The 10,000-nt window shown below is 45.9% G+C and overlaps 1 protein-coding gene across 1 annotated transcript in view; it reads right to left on the reverse strand.

Moving 5' to 3' along the window:
* nectin3a (nectin cell adhesion molecule 3a) overlaps positions 1 to 8,595 on the reverse strand; it is a 56,636-nt gene extending 48,041 nt beyond the window's left edge. Inside the window, exon 1 of the mRNA XM_062552982.1 lies at positions 8,473 to 8,595. Within this exon, the coding sequence (XP_062408966.1) occupies positions 8,473 to 8,566 (94 nt within the window). The 5' untranslated portion in view covers positions 8,567 to 8,595. The remainder of the gene's footprint in view (positions 1 to 8,472) is intronic.
* Between the last annotated feature and the right edge of the window lie 1,405 nt (positions 8,596 to 10,000).

Consider the following 10,000-nt stretch of genomic DNA (forward strand, 5'->3'; position numbering starts at 1 on the left):
CAAGTATGGAAAGAGCATCATCATCTCCCTGGGCTTCGGGGATGACCACAGGACCTGCAGTTTGTTGCGCAGAAAAGCAGACACACACTCACTGTGCAACAGTCAAGCAAGGAGTATGTCTGGCACAATAAACCCTTAGGCAATCAAAAACTCAAGGCCAGCGAGTTGAGTGAAAAGAGCATTGTTGTGGTAAGAGCCCAAGGACTAGCCCTAAACAGAGACTGTGCGCAGCGATACAGATTTGATTAGGGAGTACTGTACTTCTGCGGTCACACCAAATCGAACAACTGATTTGGCTCAGATGTCTCCCTCTCTCTCTCTCTCTCTCTCTCTGTCTTTCTCACAGGGTTCATGGAGGTCCCCTTGTCCTATCTACCGTAACATGACATGCTTAATGACATAACACTGGTGCTACGTCACCGGTGTCAACCTTGCAGGCAGCTCAAACAGGTCACCTCTCCATCACCCTCACATTTTTCCACAATGAACTCATCCTGGGCTTCGTCCGAGAGAGCGTTGTGGAGGAGGGGGGCGATGGTCGCCTCGGGCTCAACAGAGACTCCCCTGTGCTGGGCTTGGGTCTCGTGGAAACACACACTGGCCCTCTGACTCTACACTTCCCCTGGTCCCACATCACCATGTCCACCCAAGCCTTCTCGTTACGCGAGGCCCTTGTTAAAAACTTCCACGGCAACTAACAACGACAAAGACAGAGAGGACGAGCGGGGCTAAAACAAGAGGGCTCTTTGTTGCCCTTTGGGGCTGGTGACAGGGTCCATGGGCACGGATGCAGTGCAGAGCAGAGCAGTCTCTCCAGAGCTTATTGGAAATGTTTTTTTTTCTTTTTTTTTTCAAGAGGGACTCAAGTACCCCTAGGTCGGGGTGGGGGTTGGGGTTGGGAGGGTTTAGCTTGGGGATTGGTGCGGGACTTCCTAAACAAACTGCACACATCTCGCTCAAGAGCTACGCACTTGATGACATAAAAGGCAAAAGACGGGGATTGAGTTAAACAACGAGGCTAAGTCTGATTGGCTGTACAAAGGTCATGTGTTTCTCACCAGTGTCGTCACCTGGCCTGCATTTGGTACTCTTGAATATCATCTAGCGATATTAAAGGCATCCCAGATACTATACTGTGACTCAGTCATTTCTGAAGATGGTCTCTCATGGAACTCTAACCATCACAAGACCTCAAACATGTTTAGGGGTTATTTAGTGTCGGAAAGTCTAATAGAGCCAGCTTATATGCAGAGGTACAGAAAACCAAATGTTACAGGAAGTCTCTGCTTAGAGTGAACTGCAACCTAAGAACTGCAACCTAAGCTTTTTCCTGACAAGAGTAAGCTTTTCTGGACAACTTGTTGAAATGTTGGTTATGGATTAAGGTGGAATCTATAGGCTGATACAAGTATACTGTCTTTTCTGCTAAAAGCCGAGATGTGTGTAGTACATTTTTTAAAAATCGCAGATTTAAAAGACATTTTGCAGATTTAATGCAGATCATTTTTTCTCCACCCCTGTAGTCCTTCTAGTCCCGTGATGCCTCTTAGTAACTCAGTAACACTACCTCTGTCTTTTCAGCACTAACCCATAGGCAGGCAACTGTGGAAAGTCACTGGCTAGTGCTTCTGGTGTCATTCTTTGAGGAGGCCAAAGTCAAACATAGCACACTTAGCACTTTATACTTATTACCGGCGGCCAAGACCAAATGACCGTATCTTAATAACAATCCATTACGGATTCCCATTATAACATTATTTTTCACCATTATGTGTCCCAAACAGTAATGGATGGACCAATCTGAACGCGATAAGGCAAGAGTTCAGGCCTTTGCACAGATTTTTGGCCCTGAGCGAATCTAAATGAGCCTACCTCCTGCTTTCACCGGTGTAATTTCACGCCCCGAGACTCTCATCAAGTGATGGAGAAATGTTTTTAATGAGCTAATATCAAAGAGAGGTGGCGAGCTAGAGAGGGTGAAAGGGAGGACGGAAAGAAAGAGAGATAGAGAGAGAGTGAGAGAGAGAGAGAGAGAGAGAGAGAGAGAGAGCAAGTAGAAATGCTTAGTCACATCAGAGAAGAGCAGAGGGGTAAAGCTGGCATCTTTGTCAGAGGGCTGACAGCAGAGCGAGAGCCAGGATGTCTCAGGCGTAAGCTGAGATCAACAGAAAGACATTAAACGGTGACCTCTATAACCTCTTGCTGACATATGTGCAAACCCAACCCCTTCCTTCCCTGTTCGTATACACACACTCATGATACATGTAGACACACACACAGAAACACACATACTGACACTTACTCGGACCACACACCGTACACAAATAAGACACCCACTCATAAGACTCCCACATAAAGGTAGCAGGAGTTTGTCTTGCCTAAACAAGTGTGCAGTAAAGGCCCCATGGAGAGGAAAGGCAAGGGCAATGTCGTTGGGGGGCAGAGAGGGCTAAACAGCCAAACGCAACATCGAGCGCCCCACCTGTTTCCCATAATCCCCGGTAGCTCCTCTCCTGGGGAAGAGCTTTGCTGACTTGGCACATCCTGTCCTTTGCCACACACAACACTTGGAGAGAGCGCGCTGCCCCACCCAACCCTCCAACACTCACTCACACACACACACACACGCACACATACACACACACTTCGATCTTCCCAAACACACACACACACACACACACACACACACACACACACACACACACACACACACACACACACACACACACACACACACACACACACACACACACACACACACACACACACATCAGGTAATGCATGTTGAGATCACTGGATGGAAAAATGAGCATATGACCACACTGTGATGGCCAACACAGAGGCTAGCTAGTCATTACTGTAAGCATAAACGGCCACAGGTTTAGATCATTAGGTCATAAGCAGTTGGCCATCAGCTCTGTCTTATCTGGAAACAATTTTCGCGCTAACCCTTTGTACCTGTTCAGTGCATAAGAAGATGCAGTCAAGATGGTGGAGTGCCAGGAAAGTATATGTTGAGCCCACTGCTGTGTCTAATTAAACACAACTTTATGTTACCTCACATAAAAAAAAACAAACAAACAAAAAGCTGACTCGTTGCATTGTGTTGTACTATAAAAATTCTGGCCTTTATTCCATCTTGCTTTGGCTTCAACAAATTGTCGCTTTGATCTATCAAAGATGGAAACAATGGTAGTTTACTTCAGCTACACATCTTGAACCACTGATACAGTAGTGCATAGGCTAACCTAAAACTTAAGTAGGGTGTTTTCTAAGTTTCTAAGTTCTAAGTATCTCACTTAAGTAGGGTGTATCACTTAATTCATATTTCTGCCTGGCCTTCAGGACCTAATTGTCTGCATCAGATAATGGACATTGATATAACAACTGTGAGAAACACTGTCTCTTTATTCGTAACTTTCACACCATTATTACAATGCCATTATTACCCCTAAAGGTTCACAGCAAACAGAGATTGTGTTTCCAGCTGGGGTAGACTACAGATGATGCATCGTTACAGCTCAATGAGGAGGTGCTTAATCCAATCCTGCGTCCTTTATATCTAACTTGATTCCAAATGTGCACACAGAGGAAAACTCCTCCAGCATGATGACAGGGCGATGGAGAACGGAAACCCCCTAATTAGGGTGCATGTGTGAGAGCAACATCCATCTGCAGGAAGGAGCTCTGTTCACCCTGGCCCGACCCGATTGGTCCCTGTTGACTATTCCGCTACCTCCAGCACTGGCAAAGTTCTGGACGACTCCCCATAAACAAATACTGCAGAGCACAGCCAGATCTGCTCTCTCTCACACTCTCTCTCTCTCTTTCTTTCTGTCCACCGCTCTCTCATCTCTCCCCGGCTGCAAGCTACGTGCTTTCAGCAGCGTTTAGACCAGCAAAGGCAAATTGAGCCCAGCCAAGAGTCCTGCGAGGAGCTTGGGAAGGATGCTGCGTCACGCTGCTGCTACGGCTGCTACTTCTTCACCTCCCTCCCTCCTCCTCCTCCTCCTCTCTCCCCCTCTTTCTCTCTTTGAGTCTCCCCCCCCCCCTCTCTCTCTCTCTCTTTCTCTTTCTCTCTCTGCACTCGTTAGTGTCACTGCTGCTGTTGTGTTTGTTTAATCTCCATTAGACAGCGGCGACTGCAGTGCAGGCACGCAGGCAGGCAGACCTCTGGAGACTTCTGAGACCCGGGCACCGGAGGTCGCCTCCACACAGGCCAACGGGGTGCATCCTGTGAGGGGGTTTAATGGGGAGAAGCCTGGCTACCAACTGGCTACCTACTGGCTACCTTCAGCTGTGACGTCTAACAGTACAAGTGGGTAGTTTCAGCCTGTCAGTAGGCTGGTTAAGTAGAGGAGAGGGGGGTTGGTGGAAGAGGTTGATTTGTTGTCAGAGGCAAAAAAAATCAAGGGGATATGTTGACATAGTCTCTCGATTATAAGGCAATGACTAATTAGACCTATGCTTTTGACCTAATCAATAATAATGAATTATTATTATTATTATTATTATATTATTATAATTAATAATAATATTGTTATTAAGTATTAATAACATTATCACTCCAAAGGGAATGGTAGATTAAGACCCTACAAGCTACAAAAGGGGGAGTTTGTTTTCGTCAATGTTTTTGTCCTATATGCGTCAGTATCAGACGTGCGGTGCTGGGCCAGGGTGGGGTTGCATGGGGTGGCTCTGAGGTGGTCGCGCCTGCTGGTCCAGGCAGGCTGCACGCACGCACCAGCGCCCCACAACAAAGCAGCCGGCCCTGCACTGCCTCATCTGGTCATGGGACATCCTCCTCTGCAGACGACGGGTCCCTTTTAACAAGATTGGGAGATTTTTTTTTTATCCTCCACTTGCCAGCCGCTACCGCAAAAGGAGGAGGGGGGGGGGTGTGGATTAGAGATCAAGAGGGAAACGATTAGATGGAGACGGCAGCTGCAGACGGGTGCACTGCGAACGGACGGTGCTGAGACACACAGAGGGGGAACTGCGGGTCTCCTATGAGAGACCTACAGCGTGAGGCAGGTGGCTTCAAGTGCCTCTTCAGTGAGAGGAAGGTCGAGCGGATGAGGCATCCATGTGCTGGCGTTGCAGCAGAGAATCCAAATCAAATCGTGTCGTCTCTCTCAAACCGAAAGGTTAGCGCGGAGTTCAGATTTGTAAAGTGTCACAAAGAAATGCTCAACACTCTCAAATCTGCCGTTAAAAGTCTATAATCGGCAAGTGCCCACGCTACAACTATGTGGCACAGTCACTCGTCCTCCTCATTCCAAGGGCTTTTTTTGTAACTTTCATTTGTACTGCAGGGCTGTAATTGAGGCGACGGCTGCACGTTTATTTATTCATATGGTAGAAATCACACTGCCACCGCCACCCCTCCAGAAACGCGAAGCCACGAAAAAAAACTGCGACGCCACTCAATTACAGACCTCACGGCCTGCGACCCCGCCTTTCATCCCCTCCCCAACCGCCAGCGCCAGGCTCTGGAGGAGAAGTGGCACAGGCCGTAGCCTATCAAACAGACCCCGATCCAAACTTATCAGCCTGCACCATGCCGCTCCAAGCGCCACTGAAAAAAAAAAAGTCTGTGGTTTAAAAACCACTGAAATAAAGACACTGAATCGCAAATGCTCAGCGTGGCTAAATCCTGTTCTTTATCCTACTGTAAAAATGCCAAATCCTTTGCTGTAGCCTACTCTACAGTATACTTTATCTTACACACACGCACACAACTAAATTGACCCTGAATATGACCCAGGTTTTATTGTCCTCATGACATGAGCAAAGTGCATTTCACTTTCCCTGAAGCTCCTTTTTTATAGACCTGGCAGACAAAGAGTGCTTTCCTCAGGCGTCCCAAACTGACCTTAAGTCTGTCAAACCGGTCAGACAAAAAAGCAGCTTATTAGCCTATAATAACTCATTAGCGTAGGACTTGAGGTCTCTAGCAGCTAATGGGTCAGACTAGGTCAGACTAGCTTTGAGGGCACTTACTCTCTCTTGTCCAAGTCTGGTTTTATGGCAGTCATTATTTACAAGCGACATCCTCCTGTGACCTGTCATTGTCGCTGCTTACTATGTTCTATGTCCTTGTTCCTTTACCATTATAAGGCACTTTACCTTTTTCAAATCACTTAGAATCAGAATCAGAATTAGAATCAGAATCAGAATTAGAATCATCATCTGTGTGCATACATGCATTGTGCTTATACAAACAAATGTGCATTGTTTTGCCGGCTGGCCAGGCATAAGGACCTCTCTGCAGCAGGTCTGTTTGTGACAGCAGGCCTCCCCTCTCGGTTCTTCCACTGTGAAGGCGCTCTGGCACCAGGCCCCGTGACAGGTCAACCTGCCCACCTCCAGACTTGTAGGCTGGCTGCAGCGCCTCTTGTGCTCCCCCTCCCTGCTCTCTGCTCTCCACTCCCTCCCCCGGTTTAGGTGAAATATGTCTTCATTTTCTCCCCCGCTTGCAACACACACCCAGTCCTCGGAGGCTGCTGTACCCTCCTTTCTTTGCCTGAAATGTTTCCACTGCCCCCACTCCCCACTCCCAAGCACACACACACACACACACACACACACACACACACACACACACACACATACAGTACATACACAGCACACAATTTCTGCAAACTCTCCTTTCATTTCAAAGTTGGCCTCTACCACCCAGTCTGTAGCTTTCCTCTCCGGGTGTAATGTTGCATCATTTTGATCTCAATCTGAAGCTTTTGAGTGATAGATGTGAGGATCTTGAGGACTGTCATGCTGTTGTTGTCAGGACCTAACAGCCTAGAGATTGTCAGCGTACGTACAGTTACAATGATAAACAGTCCCGCTGGAAAACCCTCAAGTAACTCTTGGCTAGTGGTGGAACATCACCGACTTTGGAGCTTAGCACAGCTGGCTATGGTGAACCACAGGTGACTGCAGTTCAAATCCAGAACATATCTGAACTTTATGATCTATTCGTTTTCTGAGCTACTTGCCAATGAGGATGACGAGGAGGTGAAGATGTTGATACAAATCGTCTGCTACAAACTTTCAACCGCATTCAGAGATTCTGCGGTAACGTGGTAAAGCGCCAACGACAAAATAAATTATGATAGCCCAAGTTTAAAAAAATCATCACAGAAACATGATATGGACACACTGCGCAACATATGCTTGGTTTATTTTACCTGGCTGAAACTTAAAAGCCTTAAAAACACACTGCGACAAATTGGACAGTCTGCTGCTCGGTGGGGGACAATCTCACAGCTGCAACTTAATTTACCTCACGCTTAAGTTACTCCACTGTAAAGCGTTTTTGTCAAGGTATAGCCTATTCATTAACTTAACTTTAACAACTTTAAGCATGGGCACTGAACCACAACACACTGTTATTCCTCAATAACTCATTTTCTTTCTACCTAGACCCCGCACATCTTGACTTTCACAATCTAAATATAAAACGGAGTTTCACATGACTGTTCAACTTGGCAGTATCTCATGAAAAATAATACGCCATGAATCAAATGATTAACGTTGAATTTGCAAACACTGCTGACTGAATCACATCCTCTCAGGCACAGCTTGCGATGACGAGACCGTGCAGTCTTGAGGATCCTGAATCCAGTGCGGGCCAGTAACATAACACCGGAGTACCGTTAACTTCGACTTCTAGTGGCTGGGAAAGGGCTTCGCACTGCAGTTCGCACCAAAATCATGGCTTACAAAGAACTAAGCAAATCGATTCAGTCAGCATATAATAGTGGGCTAATGATCACTTTTCAGACAAAGAGAACCCACTGTGAATTTTTTTTTAAAATCTGTGTAGCAGACTAGGTTTCCAGGTAGCTGCCCCGTTACGAAAAAGGCGATAGCGTTATGCCATAACGTTATGGGCTACAAATGGTAACGTTAGCAAGTTGCTATTTAACGTCAGCTAAGGTAATGCATTCGTTTATTGTTACTTTCCTATCCTATCCATAATATGGCTAGGTTGTAGCCACTTATTGACTTAACCTGTTAGTTGTGGCGTAAGTTAAAGTTTCAGTGATAATGTTTCGGTGGGAAATGTAACGCATACAACCAAACCAATAAAATGTCTCAAACATCTGTATGAGTCACATCAGCAACTGAATGTAAGTTAACGTATGTGTTTCATTTGCGATTAAATTGGACAGCTAACGGTCTCAGATTCTAGTTAGCTAACGTAACGTTACCGTGATGGGAGTGGGCCAGTGTACTGCTGGTAAACCTTAGCTAAGTTAGCGATAACTAAGGACACCCATGCTGTACTAGTGGCGGAGGCTCCCAAGAAGCCATGCCTCTGTAACTCTGCATTACAACATTGAACTTATCTCAGCTAACTTGGGATAGCTAGCAATAAGAACTCCGCATAAGGACTGGGATCCAGATAATGTAAATAAATGAAAGAACGATAACATTATGACTGACGTTATGAGACAAAACTCTTACCTGCAATCCAGTAAAAAAGAATAGAGACAATTGATTGTAGTCCACAAAGTGTGCTATTACTCCTGTGGCAGCGAAGTCGCAATCTTCTCGCCATGATTCCCAATAGCACAGGCACTGCTCTCCAACTAGAATGAGCTCTGGTTTGATTCTTCACTTCAGCCTTCGGAGAAGTGCTGGGATCGAAGCATGTGGGCTGTACCATTCCAAACACTTCAGCGTGCTTCACCGGTGCTCCAACAACAATCCTCCAACAAAAGCCTGCCCTAATCTTTTCACTATTATTCACACACCATAGCCATGACAACGGCAGCTGAATAAAAACTCGGAGTTAACAATAGTAAAATGAAGACATTAAACTGTGAATATAAAATGCGTGGTGAATGAAACAGTAGCCTAATAAGGATAAGTGATAATGTCAGTCGAATGTGATAGTGATACCGATGTGGGGCGAGTTCATGTTATGATGGACAAAAATTAGTGAAGTAGCTAGTCTAGTCGACACCAAGGGCACAAAATTCCTTTGGTTAAGCCCTTGGTGATGCACTTTATCAGGTCTGCCATGCGTTGTTCTGTAAACCACCAGGTCTCTGCAGGATCAAGTACTAACCTCCTGAAGTAGGCTACAAAAACAAGCTGATTAATGTGAAGATTTAGGGTTATAATTTGCATCCATTCACCCTGGGAAATAGCTGCCCAGGATGGCCAAATTAGGGTAGCCTACTCTCAGACTCGGTGGCTGTGGCATTTCCTTATTTGTGGTCTGATTCCCCTTCCTGTGGTGTGCAGACACCTCCCAACAATGGCAGGGCTATAAAAGCAACACATTTCCCCCAGGGAATAAAACATTGTGTCAGAACCAACATACATTAGATGCAATACAGAAAGACAAAGAGGGAAAAACAAACAGATATATAGGCTATTTTCAAAATAAATTAGCCTACACAATAGCTACAACACTTGTGAGAATGAGCCAGTTTAATTGCTGTACCTTGGCTGCCCTTGGGTAGACAATATCAGACACCGTCTTGGCATGGAGAAGCACACAAAAATAACAGGACAATTGGGAGTTTTTGATATTTCATGTAAATTGCAGTCTAATGAATAAACATAATACTGCAATGCTCAATGCTGGCCTGTAAATCTGTTGCCAAACAAGGAAAATATGTCATCACATTATTCAGTACATGCCACTGCAGTTAGTTCCATTAAACAAATCTCCTGACTCTGGAAAATGGGAAATCGTTTTGAATAATAGCATCATGCCAGTAGCATTAATGTGAAAACCAAGACGGTCATACTGTGGTCCGGAAAAACATGCAGCAGTAAGCAAATGCTACTGGCTCTCTCCGTTTACTGATTGACATTAATTACTGGTGGCTGGTTCCCCCTATGGTTGTCCTCACAGGAACACTAACTCTGCAGGGCCCACCGTCTCTCCCTCAGAGATCAACCCCAGAGCTCCAGGCTCTCTCTTTCCCCCAGCGGCGGCGCAGTCGATGCCCGCATAGATTAAAGCAAGCGTCACACT

The sequence above is a fragment of the Sardina pilchardus genome, chromosome 13 (genome assembly GCF_963854185.1).
Source record: "Sardina pilchardus chromosome 13, fSarPil1.1, whole genome shotgun sequence".
NCBI lineage: Eukaryota > Metazoa > Chordata > Actinopteri > Clupeiformes > Clupeidae > Sardina > Sardina pilchardus.